Source organism: Rissa tridactyla, chromosome 25 (genome assembly GCF_028500815.1).
Source record: "Rissa tridactyla isolate bRisTri1 chromosome 25, bRisTri1.patW.cur.20221130, whole genome shotgun sequence".
In the NCBI taxonomy this organism is placed as follows: domain Eukaryota; kingdom Metazoa; phylum Chordata; class Aves; order Charadriiformes; family Laridae; genus Rissa; species Rissa tridactyla.
Genome location: NC_071490.1, coordinates 442,245 through 462,477, shown reverse-complemented (window position 1 = coordinate 462,477; position 20,233 = coordinate 442,245). Strand labels below are relative to the sequence as shown.

The 20,233-nt window shown below is 51.9% G+C and overlaps 1 protein-coding gene across 5 annotated transcripts; it reads right to left on the bottom strand.

Moving 5' to 3' along the window:
• Positions 1 to 234: 234 nt before the first annotated feature.
• On the bottom strand, positions 235 to 19,152 carry ILF3 (interleukin enhancer binding factor 3). 5 transcript variants are annotated; one of them, XM_054183479.1, is made up of 21 exons: positions 19,064 to 19,152; positions 15,417 to 15,512; positions 15,100 to 15,326; positions 14,625 to 14,805; positions 14,173 to 14,320; positions 12,668 to 12,759; positions 12,153 to 12,248; positions 11,717 to 11,828; positions 11,166 to 11,263; positions 10,611 to 10,722; positions 10,350 to 10,478; positions 9,844 to 10,043; positions 9,367 to 9,537; positions 8,942 to 9,079; positions 8,386 to 8,562; positions 7,407 to 7,560; positions 6,084 to 6,137; positions 2,402 to 2,767; positions 1,248 to 1,370; positions 857 to 1,043; positions 235 to 321 (listed from the first exon to the last, which is right to left on the bottom strand). In XM_054183479.1, the coding sequence occupies exons 2-20, from the start codon at positions 15,417 to 15,419 to the stop codon at positions 910 to 912; spliced, it is 2,715 nt and encodes a 904-aa protein (XP_054039454.1). In that variant the 5' UTR covers positions 15,420 to 15,512; positions 19,064 to 19,152; the 3' UTR covers positions 235 to 321; positions 857 to 909. The 5 variants fall into 5 exon arrangements, with proteins under 5 accessions (XP_054039454.1, XP_054039453.1, XP_054039455.1 ...); XM_054183478.1 differs by having other exon boundaries at positions 1,239 to 1,370; positions 7,407 to 7,557; XM_054183480.1 differs by having other exon boundaries at positions 1,239 to 1,370; positions 10,368 to 10,478.
• Between the last annotated feature and the right edge of the window lie 1,081 nt (positions 19,153 to 20,233).

The following is a 20,233-nucleotide window of genomic DNA, read 5'->3' as shown; positions in this document are numbered from 1 at the left end:
CGACCCCAGAGTCCAGCATCGTTAAAACTGCCGAAAGCGGGGAAGGACGGGCGTTTCGGGCCGTTTGAAGAGGCGGGAGGGGGCGGGGGCGCGGCGCGTGCCGGGGGAAACCCCGCGTTGGGAGACGGAACCGGAACCGTCAAGAGTTTTGTGTTTTATTCGGCTACATTCAGCTTCCTCCAGGTGCGCTGCCTGAGGGATTCAGGCATACAAAACCCACTCTTTCCCCACTGGTTTGTTTGGGTTTTTTTTTTTTGTTTTTTTTTTTTTTTTTTTTTTCTTTTTTTTTAAAATAAAATCTTCACTTATAAAACCGAAACACTAAAGCATTAAAATACAGAGAGAGAGAGAGAGAGGGGGGGAAAAAAAAAAAAAAAAAAAAAAAGCCCGGTTTAACTCACTTCACAAAAGCGTTAACAGATGACACATCCCTTTCTCTATTTCAAGCCCTACCGCCCTCACCGCTTCCGCGGCCGGTTTTTAAAATAGAAAAAGGATACTGAAAATTGGATTAACTCCCCCCGAAAAAAAAAAAACCAAACAAACAAAAAAAAAAAAACAAAACACAACAACCCCCGAAAATAATAATAATAATAATAATAATCCTATTTAGACAAAGTCGTAATGGCAACTAACAAACCATTAAATACGGAGATGCCCAAAAATACAGCTAATTATGGAATTACAGGTACTCAACCATTAGTGACCGGTATCACAAAGAGCACTGCAACATGGAAACGGGGAGAAGGGGGGGGGACTGGGAGGGAAGGGGGGCTTTTTTTTTTTTTGTTTGATTTTTTTTGTTGGTTTTTTTTTTTAAACTTTTTTTTTTTTTTTTTTTTTTTTTTTTTTTTACCGTGAGGGGCTAAAACTGAATCTTCCAAAGGACGGGGGGGAGGGGGGACGGTTTTATCTGTACTGGTAATTCATGCTGTGGTCGTTTCTGCCGTAGCCGCCTTGAGACGCTTGGTAGGAACTGGGGGGGCCGCTGTAATTTTGGCCTGAACCGGGAGAGTTGTAGTTGGATTGCGAGGAATATCCACCTGCCGGGAGGGAGTTGGGGGGGGGCGGGTGGAAAAAAGGAGAAAGAAGCCGAATTATAATCATGGCATGATGAAAAAAAAGCTATTTTAGTGCCGAAGGAGAGTTTTTACTAGAATCCGGCACCCGCAGCCGTGCGGGGGCACGGAAAGACGTTGCCGTGGGGAGAAATCTCTAGGCAAGTGTCGTATACTGACCTTGCTTACCTTGGTACGAGGACCCTCCGCCCCCAGAGCCGCCCCCGTAGCCCCCGTGCGAGCCGGTGTTGTAGGAGGCGCCTCCCGAATAGTTGTTTCCGCCGCCGCCGCGGCCGCTGTTGCCGCCGTAACCTGGAAGGGACAAGGCGGTGAGCGGGACCCGTTCCGCCGGCGGCGCAACCGGCAGGTTTTGGTTACCGGGATGGTTTGTTCGTGGCATAGACGACGGCCGGGGGGGTTCGGAGAGGCAAAGTTTGCCCTCGTTCCTTCTCCCTTGGGTGCTGAAAGCTTCGCCTGTTCGCCCCCCCGAGGCGGAAAGCAAAGGCCGGGGGATGAAGTAAGAAATGGGCAAGGTCAAGTTCATCCTCCCAAAGGCAAGAGCGTCGGCCCGGGGAGGAGACGACCCGATCCTGGCATGTTTCCTGGCCGCTTTTGATCTCTTCCGATTAAATCAACTAAATTGGAGCGCTTTGAGCCCTCCGAGTTCGTACAGTCTTGGGTTGGGAGGGACCTTAAAGGCCACCCAGTGCCACCCCCCACCCCGGGCAGGGACACCCCCACCTCAGAGCCCCCTCCAACCTGGGGTGTCCCCAGGGATGGGGCACCCCCCACCTCTCTGGGCAACCTGGGGGGGGGGTCTCCCCACCCTCCCAGCCACAATTTCTTCTAATATTCCCCCCAAATCTCCCCTCTTTGATGCCCCGGCAACGTTCAAGCTCAGGTTGGCCGGGGCTTTGAGCCACCTGGGCTGGGCAGAGACATCCCTGCTCGTAGAATCATGGAACCGTGGAGCCGTTTGGGTTGGGAGGGACCTTAAAGCCCCCCCAGTGCCACCCCCTGCCCTGGGCAGGGCCACCTCCCACCAGCCCAGGTTGCCCAAAGCCCCGGCCAACCTGGCCTTGAACCCCTCCAGGGATGGGGCAGCCACAGCTTCTCTGGGCAACCTGGGCCAGGGGCTCACCGCCCTCACAGCCAATTTCTTCTAATATCTCCCCTAAATCTCCCCTTTTTCAGCTTAAAACCCTTCCCCCTCGTCCCATGGCTCCAGCCCCCGCTAAAACTCATCCCTTTGCGCAGGACCAAGCCTTGCGGAGTGCAAATTTCCTAATTATGTAAAATTTCTGCCCCCCACCCCCCCCGCTGAGAAACAAGGCGGCACTCACTGAATTTGCTCTCGTAGTTGTAATCGGAGCCCCCGCCGCCCGGCGAGTTGTAGGAGTTGGAGTAAGAGGAATAGTTGCCTTGGCCGTGGTTGTAGCCTTTCTGCTTGCCCTGGGGCGGGCCGTAGTTGCCATACTGGTTTTGGTTGTAGGATTGCTGTTGCTGGCCCTGGTGGGACTGGTAGCCCGAGCCGTAGGAAGGTTTTTGCTGGCCACCGTGTTGCTGTTTCTTGCCCCCGTGTTTGGGAGGAACCGGCGAGTTGTAGTTATCGCCCCCCTGGTAGTAGGAGCCGTAGCCCGAGGAGCCGCCGCCGCCACCTCCGCCGCCGCCCCCCGAGTTGGAGTGGCCGCCGTTGCTGTAGAACTGGCCTAAACGGAGAGAACATCATCAGCGGGGGTTTGGGTTTTTTTGGGGGGTGGGGGGAGGCACAATTTTAACAATTAAGGCTCATAACGGGGAGATTTTCCCCCGGGTTTGGGAGCGGTTTCGCTCTGGGGGTTAAAAAACTCCGCGGAGGTGAAACATCTTGTTTATGGGGGTGGGGAATTGGGGAAAAATGGGGACACGGCCCCTTTTTCCGGCCCCCCCGGAGCCTTGACGGGCAACACCCAGCCCCCTTTCTCCCCCCAGCTGGAATTCCCAACGCTTCCCACTCTGCTCAGTGCTCTTTAATGTCCGTTACAACAATTAAGGGTCATCAACACTCTACGGAGATTCCGAATCTGGCGCCGGAACCAGCATTTGAGACAATTGAGCCAGCGGGCGGCAGGCAAGAGGCACGGTAACGGGGAATAAGCTCGTTCCCGTTAACGAGGAATCGTGCCAAGGTCCAGGCGGATTGCTCCGAGGCAGCGAGCCATCCCGACGGATGGATATGACACGGGGAGGCCAGCAGCAAGGATCCGACGGGAAGCGAGGGGTGCACGCACAGTTTGGCCTCTCTTCCCCCCCAATTCGGGATCCCGGGTTCCCAAAAAACCTCCATCCAAGATACCCACCGAGAGCCCGGATGCGACAGCGCCGGACACAGTCCAGAGTCAAGCCTGGATTTTATTTTTATTTATTAAGAATACTACAGTAACGAGGCTTTTTCCTGCCCAAATTCCTGCGAGTTGAACTTCGGGGCGGTTTTGGCCTTTAAGGGCGAGAGGATTTAATTCTACGGATTAAACACTAAACTTGATTATTTTTATTTTTTTTTCCAAGGATTAAAAGCCACTAGAATCTAAGTAAAAAGCGGCCGGAAGGGCGCTCCGGGGACGGAGCTACGCCTCCAAGAGAGGGAAAGGTTTGCCCCCTCCGAAAGGGGAGAGAATTTGGTTAAAAAGGAGACAAAAAGAGGAAAATCCGGTGCCTTTCGCTTCCCCAGTTTGGCGCGGAGCTACTGGGAGGACGCGGGGTGATGGCGAACCCCAGCTCAGGCCCGAAATTTGACCCGATTTTGGGTCAAAGGCGCGGGGATTTCTCCCGGAGGGAGGGGCCGCGACCGGCGCCGCCAGAAATCGGCGCTCTCTCTCCCGAGTCGCTATGTCTGAAATTTCCATTTTATCCCAACAATTTCGTATTTAACGACGGAATTTGAGTGCCGTTGGATGGCAGATGAGGAGAATTTCCCCAATTCAAAGCTAAGGAATAAAAATATCCAGCCCGGAGTAGTTACTCCGATACCGAATTGCTTAAAAAAGGGCATTTTTTTCCACCTCTTTCAGGGCAGGAGCAACTCTCTTGGATAAAACCTCACCTCAAATAAGCTTTCTAAAAAACAAAAAATAGGACATTATTATTATTATTTAAAATATCCGCTAAACACCTTGGAATTGGGTTTTTTTTTTTTTCCTAAAGCTGGTGCTTCGTAGGGTTTTTTTTTTGTTTGTTCGTTGAGCAATTTTAATTACCGACTCGTTTAATTGTCAAGGCTGACAAGTGAAACCGAATGCAACCGAGCGCAGCTAAAAACAGGCACAAAGACAAGACAATCCGAAAAAAAAAAAGAAAGCAAAAAAAAAAAAAAAGTACCGTAGCAAGAATAAAGGACCAAACACTTGGAATTCAGAGATTTGGGGTCTCCACTGGCCAATTGGGGAAAATTCCGGCGGAATTTGAATTCTCCGGGCGATGAATTTTAGGGCTGCGAGCGTTTTTTTTTTTCCAGGCCGGTTGCGCCATCAAGTGCTTTAAGGCCCTTTACGCTTGGCTCGGAAAAAAAACCCCTTTTTTGGGTTAAACCACCAAATCCACGCGTTTTTCCCCAAAGTTTTTCACAGGGTGACGCCAGCCCCTGACGCCTGGGGATTTGCGGGATGGGGAAGACGATGACAATCCCGTCAAAGCCCGAGTCGGGTTGCGAAAAGGGCGGAGGATTTAATTGGAGCCCACCCCCGTTGCGCGTCCAAAAATCACCGCTGCGCACGCTGGGAAAAGCCGGGCGATATTCCCAGAGGAAAAAAGCCTTCCCGCCACCCTGTGGTTCCAGAGGCACATAACCCCGCCGCCGGGATTAAAAAGCTGGAATTTCGTACCAAACCCGCCGGAAACGAAGGCAAAAAGGTAGATTAAATGCCCTCCAGTTTGGTTTTGGTTTTTTTTTGTTGGTTTTTTTTTTTTTTTTTTTTTTTTTTTTAAAAAAATCAATGCTTTCCATAAAAAGCAAAAAGATGGAATTTTTTTTTTGCCTTTACGCTGAAGAAAGCCGGCTTGGAAATTTGCGCCAAATGCCCAAAAAATCCACAAACTTCGGGGATAACGGGGTCCACCCCCCCACACACACACCTCGTCGTCCCTCCCCCCCTCCCCGGCGCATACATCGCTAAGGATCAAGTTCAAAGGCAAATCCTGATAAAAATTGGCTCAAATCCTGCGGATTAAAGGAGTTTCGGCCAAGCTGCGGTGACGAGCCACGGTTGAGAAACCCAGTGAAGCAACGGGGACACGGCACCAACCACTTGGGGGGTTTGGAGTTGGAGAAAATTGGAGTAAAAAGCTGTGTTTGGGGTTTTTTTGGGTTTTGGTTTTTTTTTGTTTGTTTTTTTTTTTTTTTTTTTTTTTATGTGCGCAAGACTTTTTAGATGATCTAGGAAGCCCCAAAATCATGATAGCCGGAGCAGTCTGTGAAAAAGTCACCTACAAAAGGGGGAGAACAGAGCAGAGAAAAAAAAAAAAAAAAAAGAAAAAAAAAAAAGAATTAGAATTCTTTGGAAGATGGCCAAAATGCGCCCCATTTCGCAAGGCAGGTTTTTTTTTTTTTTTTAGATTTCTCTGCTCCTGTCACCCCCCCCGGTGAAGGCTCCTTTTCTCAAGCCCAACGGCTGCGCCTTTTCAGGGGGGAAAGAAAAAAAAAAACCAAAAATATAATTAAAAAAATCCCATTCCAAAGCGTGGCCGGCAGCTTCACGTGGCTCAAAGCAGAGAAATATAAAATAGTCCCAGTTCGAGAGGAAACGCGAAGAATTCGCGGGTTTAATTTTTTTTTTTTAAACGACTCCGCGAGCCCTTATTTTCTTTATTTCTCCTTCCGAAAAGAGGAAATTATTTAAAAAAAAAAAAATAAAAAAGGCACAAAAACCCGGCGCGACCCGCTCCAAGTCTCACACCCCCAGCAGCTCGCTGCTTTTCCGAATTTAAGATGAAAAAAAAAAAAAAAAACCAAACCAAAAACGCAAAACAACCCCCCAAAGCCCAACTTACTATAGCCTGCCGTCGCGGAATTCCCTCCGTATCCGTAACTTCCATATCCAGCACCTGGATTAGAAGGAAAAAAAAAAAAAAAAGCTTAACGAAGAGGGAACGGAAGGGGATGAAGGGCTCGCGGTGTGAGACAGGAGGAAACGCTGGCGGGGATTGAATCGCAGGTTGGGATTTGGCGGGGAAGGATGAGGACGGTCGGGATTTTGATGGTTTGGGGGAGGTTTAACACAAAAAGGGTGAGGATGGTCAGATTTGGGGGAGATTTGGCCTGGGAAGGGTGAGGACCGTCGGAATTTGGGGGAGATACGGCCTGGGAAGGGTGAGGACGGTTGGGATTTGGGGTGGATTTAACATGAAAAGGGTGAGAACGGTCGGGACTTGGGGGAGATTTGGCATGGGAAGGGTGAGGACGGTTGGGATTTGGATGACTTGGGATAGATTCGGCATAGAACGGGTGAGGACGGTCGGGATTTGGGGTAGATTTAGCACAGGAAGAATGAGGATGGTCGGAATTTGGATGATTTGGGATAGATTTGGCATAGAACGGGTGAGGACAGTCGGGATTTGGGGTAGATTTAGCCTGGGAAGGGTAGATTTAACCTGAGGATGGTCAGGATTTGGATGGTTTGGGATAGATTTAGCCTGGGAAGGGTGAGGACGGTTGGGATTTGGGGTAGTTTTAACATGAAACGGGCGAGGATGGTCAGGATTTGGGAGAGATTTAGCCTGGAAAGGGTGAGGATGGTCGGGATTTAGGGGAGATTTAACGTGGGAAGGGTGAGGATGGTTGGGATTTGGGTGGTTTGGGGTAATTTGGCATAGAAATAGTGTGTACGGTCGGGATTCGGGGGAGATTTGGCATGGGAAGGGTGAGGACGGTCGGGATTCAGATGGTTTGGGGTAGATTTAACATGGGAAGGGTGAGGACGGTCGGGATTCGGATGGTTTGGGGTAGATTTAACATGGGAAGGGTGAGGACGGTCGGGATTCGGATGGTTTGGGGTAGATTTAACATGGGAAGGGTGAGGACGGTCGGGATTTGGGGGAGATTTAACATGCAAAGGGTGATGATGGTCGGGATTTGGATGGTTTGGGACAGATTTAGCCTGGGAAGGGTGAGGACAGTTGGGATTTGGGGGAGATTTGGCACAGGAAGTATGAGGACGGTCAGGATTTGGATGAGTTCGGGTAGATTTAACACAGAAAAGGTGAGGACAGTGGGGATTTGGGGAAGATTTAACATGGGAAGGGTGAGGACGGTGGGGATTTGGGTGGTTTGGGGAAGATTATCATGAAAAGGGCGAGGACGGGGCAGCGTCTCACCTGCATTCATGTAGCCACCGTGGTTGCCGCCGAATCCACCCCGGCCTCTGCCGCGGCCGCGCATGTTGCCACCCCGGCCGCGGCCGCGCATGTTGGGTGGGGGGGGCACCTCGTTGTGCATGGGGCCCCCCATGCCGAAGCCTGGGTTGTGCTGCTGCAGGAAGAGAGAGAGAGAGAGAGTGGGGGGGGTCAGCCAGCCCTGGCTTCACCACCGCACCCCCGAGGGAACTCCCAAACCAGGCTGGGGGAGGACAGGGCACAAGGGGAGCCCCAGGATGCGGGGGGAGAGGGGAGCCCCCGAATGCTGGCCAAGGGGAGCCCTAGAACAGGGGGGTGAAGGGGAGCCCTAGAATGAGGTGAGCAAGGGGAGCCCCAGAATGGGGGGGTCAAGGGGAGTCCTAGAACTGGGGGGTCAAGGGGGAACCCTAGAACACTGGCCAAGGGAGCCCCAGAATGGGGGGGTCAAGGGGGAACCCCAGAACAGGGGGGGTTAAGGAGAAACCCTAAAACACTGGCCAAGGCAGCCCTAGAATAGGGGGGGCAAGGGGGAACCCCAGAACAATTGCCAAGGGAGCCCCAGAACAGGGGGGCCAAGGGGAGCCCCAGAATGGAGGGGGGCAAGGGGGAACTCCAGAACGCTGGCCAAGGGAGCCCCAGGATGGGGGGCCAAAGGGAGCCCCAGAACGGGGGGGACCCAAGGGGGAGCCCATCTTCCCCAAAAGAAAGAGGACCTAAGCCAAAAGCAATGGGGGTGGGCACCAAATTAGGGTAAGTCTCCAGAAAAAAGGCTGTTTTCCGTAAAACTCGTGGGTATTTCTGCTTTCAAGCCCTTCAGCCGTTAGCAGATTCTGGTGGCCCTCCGCACCTTGAATTATTTCCCCCTCCCAAAAAGAGATTAAAAACCACAGAGCAGGAGACAACGGTCCTACAGAACCCTTCGTTAGGCCACAAAGGTGGTAAAAATTGTCAATTTACTTACTTTTACTGCAAACTTGGGCCCCCCCCTCGCTGGGACGGGGGCTCTTTTCTTCTTGTTTTGCTCGATGGCAACCGGAGCATCCGGAAACAGCTTCTCGAGCGCGGCCAGAGCAGCGTAGGCTTTTGCCACCTTTTTATTTGAACCAGCTCCTTGGAATTTCTGTCCGTCAACCTCCACCTTCGGAAGGGATTAAAAAAAAAAAAAAAAAAAAAAAAAAATAAAAATCACAGCGCATGAGTGGGAAGGGCAGGAGCAGCCACTCGGTAAAATGAATCATTTTTGGGGGTTTTTTGTTTTGTTTTGGGTTTTTTTTTGTTTGGTTGGTTTTTTTTAATGGTGCCCGCAGACAATTCCAGAGGTTGGGAGTGTTTAAGGTCAGGTTGGACGGGGCTTTGAGCAAACAGCTGCAGAGAAAACCTCCGTCCCCACTAGATGATCTTTAAAGATCCCTTCCAAGCCACGCCATTCCGTGATTTTATGATTTTAAATTCTTCCCAAGCTAGAGACTATCGGAGCGGGGATGAAGGCAAGGAGGGAGGAGCAGGAATCACCTCACCTCCATGACAAAGCGCTTGTCGTGGCTGCCGCCCGTCTCCGAGATCAGTTCGTATTTCAGCCCGCGCCGCTTCTCGTTCAGCTCCATCACGGGATTCTTGCCGTGTTTTGTCAGAATTGGTCCCTGTTGTTTCACGTTCTGGAAGGAGAGAAGCGGCGGTCAAACTCCCAAGGAAAAAAAAAAAACCCAACGGGCTCCAAGTTGCTTCTAAAAATATGTATTTGGAAAATATATCTAAGATTAGAAGCTTGGAATAAGTTTGCTGGATGCTTTTACCTTGTAAATTGTACGGTGACAATAATTGAACAGTACAGTACAGCATTGTAGGAACTTGTTGCTAAAAGGCGCTTCCGATGATGTCCTACATCCCAACAACGACGCAGACCCCCGCTGTCCCGTCCCCCCCCGCCTCGGGCTGCGCTCACCTCTGGGGTTTGATCCGAAGGGGGAGACGCAGCAGCGGGTGTGGAGACGGTTTCTACTACGGGAGGAGGAGCGACGACGACGGGTTTCTGTTCCGTTTCCTCTGCCGATTCATCTCCTTTCCCGGATTCTTTGCCTTCCACCCCCGTGGGCAAACCCATATCTTGCAACACCTGGGGGGAAGAAGAGTTGGAGATTACTGAAGAGCTACCTCCAAGAACCTCCAGCTCTCGGCTGCCCGACCCATTTTGGGGTAAATGCTCGAGAAGGTTGCTCAAGAACTGCTTTATAAACTCTCTTCCAAGCCCTCAGTGTTCCCCACATCCCGCAGGCACTTCAAGACCTGGGAGTTATGAAGTCCTTCACCGTGCGACCGTCATCCCCATCGATCCGGTCGCCCTTTTTTCAACTTTGACTCAATCCAACTACCTCCTAACGAGAACCCCCGGGTAGGAATTGACCCCCCCCGCAGCTCTCACCTTCACCGCCACGTGCAATTTGGCCGTCTTTTTGGAAGGCCCCGATGCTTCAAACGTGCTGCCATCGATTTCCACGGACATTGTAAAGATGGGAGCATGAACGGGACCAGTCTGAGAGACAAGTTTGTACTGGAGCCCGGGTTTTAGCTGGTTTAGTTTCATCAGTGCATTCATGGCCTGGGGAGGTTCAAGTTTTTCCTCTGAACAGAAAAAAAAACAAAACAAAACACAAAACCCAAATGTTTGCGGATGTTTGTCACCTCTTTAAAAGAAGCAGAACTGCTTTCAGACAAATTCTGATCTGTATTTTCCTCCTTGGGAGAGTTTAAGTCACACCAAGTACAAATCTTACAGCGTTAAGCCTTTTTTTATTTAAATTCACACGCTCCATCCCCCGTTATTTACAGCGTCGCCTATGACTGAACCCCTTGCAAGAAACTCTTCCGCAACCTGCCCCCCCCGCGCCTCGGCCCGAGAACTGCTCCCACGTCGCCGTTTGTACCTACCTCTCGTTAACTCAATACCTTTTTTCTGAATCTTCTTTTTCTTTTTGCTGGGAGATTTCTCCTCTCCATCCTCCTCCATTGGACGCTTCATTGGGGTGACAGCGTACGTCGTACTGGGAGGAATCTGGACTGTAATCATCGTAACAGACAAAAAAAAAAAAAATAATCTTAAGTATTCCAGTTTCCAGCAAAAAAAGCAGCAAAAAGCCTTGGAAATGTGGTTTGTGGGGCTTTATTCCCCCCCCTCCCCCGAGTACCTACCAGTATAGTCAACGGGGTTTTCGTTCTTTGGTTTCTTGGGCATTTTGGAAGGGAGGGGATCCATCCCCAAGACTTTGTGAAGCTGGCCAAAAGCAGCAAGTCTCAGAGCGTGCTAGAAAGACGAAAACACGTGTCACCGGGACGCGCAAGCGGCTCCGCCAATCTCCGTTCCCTGCACAGTTTCAGACGGGAACATTCTACCCACCCCTACACAGAAATTCTCAGCGGTTTAAATAGGACTCTCTGAATTTTTTTTTATTATTAATTTTTTTTGGAAGTTCAACCCAAAAATACGGGTCACGGTAGCAAGTCACTATTTAAAACCTGATACTTTGCTTCTGGTTGGGCCAAGCTACAAATTCCTTAGCGGTGTGGGACCCATTCGTATTGCTTTTTTTTTTTTTTTTTTTTTTTTTAAAAAAAACTTGGCTAGATATTAAAATTAAGTTAACACCGACCTCCGGGAGGTTACTATACTACCATTAACCAATATGGAAGTTCAGAGTCAGTTGAACTGATTTAAGTTGTTCGTAACATCTGTAGGCAAAACTATACCTGAGCACTCTGTGTGATATCTTCCCTTTGTTGTCTGTCTAGATGCCCAATAGCATCAGTGGCTTCTTTTTCACAAGGATCATAAATACCAGAACCATCTGAAGGCAGGAAACAAGGAAGATATGCAGAGAATTATCCTGGTGTTTTCTAAAGCAACTAAACTAAGTATTCCCTTGGCATCAATCAACACTCCAAGAGCACGGACCGACACGATCCATCCAACGTCCGACATTCTGAAACTCGGCTGGACTATTTTTAAAACACGTACGATTCGCAGCGAAGCTGCTCACGACCACTCTGGGAACCAATTTGACGCTTGTAGGAACTGGTACCTCTCTCTATGAGGGGAGGGTTTGGGGGGAGGGTTTTAAGGTCATGGGTCCGTAGCTCTGAACACACGTGCCCTAAGTGACAGCGCAGTACCCGTGTGCGCCGGGGGGGTCTTGCTGCGCTGCGAATTTTAGGCTGCCCGCAGGGAACCCGCGCCTCGAAGCTTCTGCCGCGTTTTCATTGCGCTTCGAAAGGGGAAAAAATGCAGAGAACCACCTAACCTGGCATGACGATTCCCGAGGCGAGGCATTCAAGAACTCTCCTCAGAGCCTCGCCAGCGCCCATGGGTCTGTTAGCGGTCCCGATGGATTTCTCACACAGCAGCTCCAGAGGCTGAAAGACACGTCGGGAGAAGTGAGAGGAGTGGAGGGAGGGCGCTCGCGCTGCCACGGCAGCTAGAAGTGGCTTCAAATTCACCAACCGTTTAACCACTCGTGCTGTAGGGATTGTTAATCGATCAAAGAACTCGCACTGCAGCCCTCCGACACGCATCTTTTCAGGGCGGAAGCGTTGTTCGGACGCTATAAAAACTCCCGACTTACGAAAAGAGAACGTGCGCAGGCTGAAGAGAGCTGAACGCCAGCTTGGTAGCAAAACCCAACCCCTCCAAAAAAAAAAAAAACCAACCAAGAACGAAACAAAAAGAGGGAAAATTACCCATCCTCTCAGCGGTGCCCAAGTGGGAACCCGAGTACAGAGATCCCGCAGCACTCGGATGACTATGACGCATGACTTCAGCCCGTTAGCCCTGGCCTAGAAGGAGAAGGAAAAGCAGACAGGCAGTCAATAAAAACCCCAAAACTGCTCGCAGACATTCATTTTTTGCGGTGCTACTTTGTTCAAGGGTAAACAGTTATTTCGCATTATCGTCTTATCACCGTACTGTAGAAGGCAACATTACTCTTAACACAAAGCAGCAGCTAGGCATCGTCTACTCTTTAAAAAAAAGGTTCCTGCCGAAAGTTTAACTCGCTTAAGTGCTTCTTTAGCAACTGTCCCGTTGACAGATGCTAAGTTCAGCACGTCTAGCTATCGTCCGCCGCTAAAAAGTAGTTTAAATAGGGGGGAAAAAAAAAAAACAAGAAAAATAATAATAAAAAAAAAAATAAGTCAGCCCCTTAATAGTTTACAAATTTTCTACTTAAAGACAAATATAAGAACAAAATGCAAACCTGGAACCACTTGGCGTGTCGCAGTGACGCCAAGGCAGCAAGGCATTTCTGCCTGTCCAGAACGTCCGGGGAGTCGTTGACTGATAGCGTTTCTATTCGTGGATGGAATAAGAAGACAAGGCACGGTTTGACCAAGGGGGTTCTGTCAGGCGGAGAGGGGATGAGGCAGTTTTCCTAACGGGCAGCTGGGGCTCCCAAAAGATCCCGCTCTAGATGCCGGACCTGGAAGGTTGGGTCTGCAGCGCTTCGAAATTCAAACTGCAGAGAAGGTGGCCACGGGGGTGGGGGGTGGGGGCAATTAATGGCCAAGGAGGGACTGAAATCTGTTGTGCGAGGAGAAGGGGCGTGAGACTCAATGGGAGAGGACAGAACTCCTTTAGGATTCAGAGTGGCAGCAAACGAGGCCGGTAATAGGTAAACAAAGGGGAATTTATGAAAATAAACCCCCCCCCCAACTCTGCGTTTCGCTTTAGCGGAGGAGTTGGAGGGGGTGGAAAAGGGGAGGAAAAGCTTTGCGAGGATCGAGGGAACCCCCTCCGCCCAGAAGGTTCGACTGCCCTGGCCCCAACCCGTGACAGAGAGCGTCCTGTTGGTCAAAGGTCCAGCGTCCCTAAAATTGACAAACTAGAAGGCTTGGTAGACGAGGTCAGATATCAAAACCATAGACAGTCAAAGAGAGAGCACAAAGATATTTTTCCGGTCTGTGCTGCAGCAAAATTGGAAGCTACGGTTTGGAAAAAAAGCCCAAAAAGTTTCTCAAGATCAGGGTTTTAGATAAGGCTAGTGCAGGGCGCGGGCGTTCGAAACCCGCCCGTTCGACAGCGCCGTGCCAACGTTTACGGAGCCCATCGTAATCCAAGTGCCAAAAAAAATAATAAAACAACCGTCCATGAACTGGTATTCCAAAGGGAATTTGAGAGCGAATGGAGAAGCTAACTTTATCCAAAACTCTGCATCACTTTCTGCGATTTCTGAGCTTTAAGCTGATGAAACAGCCCACGGAGGAGACCCCGAGCGCCCGTCGTTCTTGCTGCAACACAAACCGCGTGGAACATCCAATTTCACGTACATGCAAGCCATTTAACAAGAAGCCTTCGAGATTTTTTTTTTTCTTTAAAAAAAAAAAAAACAACAAACGTATCTGGTTTATATTTTTATGTCACTGTGCAGGCCACTTACGTGGCTAGGTACGAAACAAGATTAATACAACAAGATGACGGATTAGTGAACTAAAGGCCCCAAAAAAAAAAAAACCAAAAAAATCAAATCAATAAATTAAAAAAAGGAGCAAAATCCCATCTGAAAGGTGCTACTCAGTTTCGGAAGCTGAGTCCGAATAAAGTGTGATTCTCAGGAGGTCGGTGTCATCTTCCGGAATTTTGAATTTGGACAGAAATTAATTGTGGCCGCTTCGGCTGAAACTGAAGAGCACGCTTTACCAGTGAATTAGCAACGTAAATGTACGGGTTTCCAACCGGCTGGCGGCTGGTTCCAGTTTTCCCTACCTCCAGCTAACTGTTTTTCCATTTCTTCTCTGACTACGGGCGACGTCAAGTGGATGGTCAGCGTCAGCGGCGGCTCTTTTGTGTTCTTAATTACAATCGCGGCATCGCCGACTGACTGGATTATTTCGTATTTGTCTTCAGTAATAGCCTGCAACAGAATTTCACTGCTTAGCCATCGTCTAATTCATTTCCCAGCGATTTGCGACAGCCTTTTCCGACAAAACCCGAGGTCTATAAACAAAACTCTGGCTAATAAAGAGAAGTTCGTTTAACGAGGCCATTCCAGAACAGCGCTGCAAGTCTACAACAATTATTTTTCCAAGATGGAAAAAAGGGTATCAAAACAAACGTCATCGGTGTCTTTTTAACTGTTTAAAAAAAATTAAAAAAATCTATTTTGCTTGTTCTGCAACAAGCGCACGCAGAGGTTGAAATTCAAACATTTTACTCACAGCGAGCTGGACTCCAAGATTGTCGGCAACTTTCTCCAGGAGATCCGTGGTGGGTTTATCTTTGCACAAAAGAACCAGCTCCAGATCCAAGTCCCCCTTCAATAAAAGGCCTTTCGCCACCAGCCCCACACGCATCACCCCACGCAAGGTCCTGGTTAACTGCTCCGCGGCTTTCTGATCCCTGCGAACACACGGGGCACGGTCAGCACCGCTCCAAGGATTAATTAAGCACAGCCGGGGAAGCGCCAACGCTCGGCCCAAGCGAAGGGACAGATCTGCAACGATTAAACATGATGCGCAACCCCCGCTGACGGATTTACTACACCTGCGCAGGAAAAGTCGCTTAAACCGCGTGTTAGTTAATTCCTCTTAATTCCGCAGGCAAAGAAAACAACTTTTCCACCTTCAGCGAGCGGATTTTTACTAATTTAATTAAGCCAGTCCTACTATTTCCGACGCCGGTGATGTTCCTTACCCTCCTTCTTTATTTTCCTCTTCTGCCGCCGTCTCCATGGACTCCGTTTCTGGCTGCTCCCCGCTGACTTTTTCTTGCTCATCGATCCAGTCGGACACGGCTTTGAGCGCTCGCTCCGTGTGGGAGACCATGTTCTGAACCGCCTCCAGCTCCTCCTGCGTCGGGTAAACGGCCGAGTGTTTGGCCATCACATGGCGGTCGTCGTTCACGAAAATACGCATGGGACGCTGAAAAAGGGATTTTTTCAAACAATTTTAGAGAGCACCAAAAACGCGGATATTTATCCCGCCAGCCGGAAACCTCCCCCCCAGCCTTACCATTTTTGCTTTCGAACGTCTGTCCAAGCGTTCAAAACGGGCTTATTTAGATTCTTCCACCAAAAAGACTGCACCGATACCACACTTTGCTGGAATCTGAAAGCAACAGAAAGCCAGTTTAGCGACGCCAGCAGGTTGGTCTGTCCCCGCAGGCCGGGCGCTGAGTGTACACTGGAACAGAAATAGCCGATTTTGGTTATTGGGGATAATAACAGACATCAGAAGTATGCAAAAAAAAAAAAAAAAAGTACAAAAGCCAAGTTTTCTGCTCCCAGTGACTTATATTCTTAAGACTTGAATGGTGCCGACGATAACAGCCAAGTTTGTCACCCATCCGTCATCCCAACTTGCACGGATTGCCTTCTTTGAGGGCATTAACCGCCCCGTTTTTACCTGCCCAGCAGGTACATTATTTTGGCTCCTTATTCCCATTAAAATCACCTTTTTCCAAAGCTCCTGCTCACGTTTCTGAAGGTAAAGCCCTCCCCAGAGCAGACCGCACTGGGAAAGTGAACAGTCTCTAAGGGAATATAATTCCACGAGGTAAGGAACTGGGTTGCCATCGCCTGGTTGCCAAGCGAGGCGACAGCTTTCCTTCATTCTTCTAAAGATCTCTTTGCCATATACCACTTTTCACCCCAAATTCGTTTTACAAGCCTGCTCTTAATTAGGAGCAATAAGAGACAAGTTTGTTAGCTGCACCGAGTCTCTCCCCTTCCTTCATCAGGAGGCAGTCGCACAAACTTCCACCAGCAAATCTGGTTTTGAAGCAAGGGCTCGCAAGTTCTAAAATTCAACAGATGAAGCTGTAATCACAACAGCTTGTTCCCAAAGAAGAAGCCGCTTCCAAAGGGAACAAACCCGCTCCGGTAGCCCTGGCTGGGGCAGGGAACTTCTTTTGTTAGAATCCAAGCGCTTCGGTTCGTCTCTTTTAGCCAAGGGGCCTTTGAGTTGTGTCCCGCAGGACTGATTTCTGCTCGGTGGGAGACGACAGCGTCCCAAGATCGCCTTCGGATGCCAGCAGGCTCCCAGCAAGAACTTCCAAAAACCACCTTGCGCCCACCGGGATTGACTCTTTGGCATCAGCAAAGCTGTTTCCCATGGGACCGGTGTAAAAACCAGTGGTTGCTTGGTTTAATGACCAATTCCCAGTCACTAATTTGAATAAATCTTAAATAAAACTCTCGATTTACCCCTCCCTGGAAGCACACAGGGGCAATCCCATTCCCTGGCGTTCCGTGGTAACCCCAGGAATGGCTCAGTGCCATTGAAAAAGCCTCAGCGAGGCAAAGGAAGAGCCTCGGCACCTGAGGATGATGAAGGTCATCGTGATCCACATCCACCAGCTCCTTCACTTGGTTTTACAGTCAAGTCCAGGTCAAAGCTGCCTGGCAACACTACAGCTTTCAAAAACACTGCCAGAGAAAGTCAATCGCACCTCAGTTATTGCAGAGCTCGCCACCAAACCCCACTTCCCTGGGAGACCTTCTGCTCTGGAAGAGTTTCCCTCCAAAGGAAACTGGGATGAAGCTCCATTTTTCCTTTTTTCCCCCCACAAAAACCAGCCCATTCCCAGCCTCTCCGGTAACCGCCAGGCACAGCTCGCGACCCCAGCGCTTTGCTTTTTATGCTTTACATCTGACACAAACTGCGAGTAAGCCCGGCCGATCTTAAGTGCAAATTCTCCAAGATACTGCAATAATAATCAGAAAACAAATAATTAACTGCCCAAATACTTAGCGCTTTACTAGAGGGACGCTGTTATAACTCTACAAAATAAAACAAAGGGCCTGGGCAGAAAACAAGACCCCCCTAGGCTGCTTATTTGACAAGCAGAGCTCACGACCTGGAGAATTTTCTAGGATAAAAATCAGGAAAACTCGTTTCCTCAAGCCACTGTTGCGGTATGGACTCGGCATGCCACGGTGCAGAAGTACCTTCGATTCCAATCCTGCGAATATTTACACGTGTGCCAACTTCGGTGTTGTTACAAATCCAGATCTAATTGTAATTAAACTCAGATGGAGCAGGGAGAATTAATTATTCCCCAGCTACCTGCAGGAAGCCCCAGGGCATCTGTGCATGTTTGCGGGTGCCAGCCCCCCAAAATGCTCCTTTGGGCTGGACCCCGAAGAACTCGTACGCTCCACACGCAGCTATTTTTCCTAAAGCTGCCTTAATTTCCCTCCAAGCGAGGCAAGATATAAGTTGAAACCCGACCCAGCGAGGCGGCCGCTCCTAGTCAGAAAAGACTACGACAGCCCGAGGAACACGAGCCCCGCTTCCTGCCATTCCTAAAGCCGGACGGGATCGCTCTTCTCCAAATCCCCGGAGTTCATGTCTAGGGAGAACCCTGGAGATGATGCTGCAGCACTACCGGACTCACACCTCTTGGTGGGGGCGGAGGAAAGAACCACAAAACAAGTTAAAAACACAAACGCGCTCAATAACGTGCAAATCCTGACGTCGCTGTTGATGCTGAGCATCATTAAAATTTGAGAAAAGGGGAGAAACTTTTGAAATTCCGCCCTTGTTTTAAGCCTCGCCTGCTCTGCTCTCCCCCTCCTACGATTTCCACTACCAGCTTGATTCCCCCAACAAACTTTCCACTCGCTTTGACTCCTCCGACGGAAGGAGCAGACTCCGAAACGCTTGTTGGGGAGGGGGGCGCGTGGACAAGAAAACGATAAACAGAATGCAAAAGGTTGAAAACTCCTGCCCTAGATGGGGGGGGGGGAGGAAAGTTTAAGACGTCTTAAGAAGCGTGTTTCATTTTAGATGGTGTCTATGCTTTAAAAAAAAAAAAAAAAAAATAGTTAGCCGGTTTTAATCCGTGTTTTCAGACCGCTGTTACCCGAAGAGGATGCCTGGAGGAGCGCAAAGCCTTGCTTTTTGTTTGGGAAAGGGTGTAAGGACGCGGAGAGCCTCCGTTCCCCATCTCAAGGCTACCTGACGGACCCAGGGCGGCAAACAAAAGCTCTCGGCTTTTGCAAGAGACATAATGAGCGGGTTTTTGTTGTGTTTTTTCTTCCCCCAAACCATCCAGAAAGCCAGCGGCTGCAGATAACGGGATGGCTCGGGAAGGAGAGGAGCTGGCAGGAGGGAAGAACCGGGATCAGCCCTCCGGGGGCGGAGGGGGAGGGGGGAAGGCAATAGGAGAGCAGAGCTCGGCCCTGTCCCCAAGAAGGGGGGGATGTAAATCAATTTATATCATTTTAAATCCCACCCCAGGGGATGTTTCCACACACATACGCACACACCCGGCGGGCCCCGGGGAGCTGCCGGTTCCCCCGGCTGGGGGGGGGGGGGGGGGGGCCGTAAGGGGCCTGGACACCCCCCCCCTCAAGCACCCCCCCCTTACCCCCCCCCGGCTCCCCCCCACACCGTCCCGAAGGGGGGAAGGGGCAGACGGGCCGCTGCCGCCATTTGCAAACGCGGCGAGAACAAAGCGGCGGGAAATAGGGGGGGGGGGGGGAGGCCCGGCGCGACCCCCCCCCTCAGCGAACCGCCACTCCCTCACCGTGAGGGGGGTACAGGGGGATGGGGGGGTGCGGGTGTGAGATGGGGGAGGGGATACGCTGTGGGGAACCCCCCCCCCCCCCCGCTTCAGCCCCTGCTCCCTCCCCCTCAGCCCTCCCCTCACTCACCCCCGGCCCAACGGCCGCCCGCCGCCATTTTGTCTCCACAGCACAATGGGCCGGCAGGGGAGGGGAAGGGGGCCGGGTCACCACCGGCGCGGCCTGCCACCCCCACCCCCCCCCACACCACCCTCCTCCGCCTCCCCCACCCCTCACACCGGCCTACCCGCCCTCCTCCTCCTCCTCCTCCTCCCCCGCCGCCAACCCGCCCGGCGCCGCCCCCCGGTGGTTCCTACCGGCGGGGCCCAGCCGGTGCCGGGGATGGCGGGGAGGGGGGGGAAGGGGAGGGGAAGGGGGGGAAAGGGGGGGGGGGGCCGGGCCTGGTGCTGGTCCCTCGGTGTCGGCGGGGCCCGGGCCTGGGCCTGGCCGCGGTGCGGGGCGCGGCGCGGTGCGGCGGGAGCGCGAGACTGCAGCGCGGGGGGCGGAGCCGCCGCCGGCGGGGGGCGCGCGGCGAGCGGGAGAACGGGGGGGGGGGGGCGTCAGGGATCGGGGGGGGGGGGGGGGAGAGGAGTCACGTGGAGAGCGGCGGCGGCGGCAGCCAATGGGGGAGGGCGGCGGGAGGGTGACGTCACGGGGAGGAGGCTGAGGTGGGCGGGGCGGCGCAGGCGCGGGGAAGGGGGGGGTGTGGGGAGGGGGCGGGGCCGGCGCGCGCCGGGGGGGGGCGGGGTCTCGCGGGAGCGGGAACGGCGCGGGGGGGGGGCGGGGCCTCAGGGACCGGCGGCCTGAGAGGGCTGATGGCCCGAGGGGACCAGTGAGAGCTGGTGGCCTGAGGGGATCGGCGGCCTGAGGGGGCCAGTGGTCTATGAGGGCTGGCGGCCTGAGGGGACCGGCGGCCTGTGAGGGCTGGTGGCCTGTGAGGGCTGGTGGCCTGAGGGGACCGGTAACCCGAGGGGACCAGTGGCCTGTGAGGGCTGGTAGCCTGAGGGGACCAGTGGCCTCTGAGGGCTGGTGGCCTGAGGGGACCAGTGACCTGATGGGGGCTGGTGGCCTCTGAGGGCTGGTGGCCTGAGGGGACAAGTGGCCTGAGTGGGGCGGGGCTGGTGGCCTCTGAGGGCTGGTGGCCTGAGGGGACCAGCGGCCTGTGAGAGCTGGTGGCCTGAGGGGACCAGTAACCCGTGGGGACCAGTGGCCTCTGAGGGCTGGTGGCCTGAGGGGACCAGTGACCTGAGTGGGGCTGGT

What these genes read in the sequence shown, in the direction of transcription:
- ILF3 (XM_054183478.1), bottom strand. An exon ending in AGGTATTGAGTTAACGAGAG is followed by an intron (nt 10,044 to 10,349) that starts GTAGGTACAAAC and finishes TTTTCTGTTCAG; the next exon opens with AGGAAAAACTTGAACCTCCC. An exon ending in CTCGTACCAAGGTAAGCAAG is followed by an intron (nt 1,044 to 1,238) that starts GTCAGTATACGA and finishes CCCTCCCGGCAG; the next exon opens with GTGGATATTCCTCGCAATCC.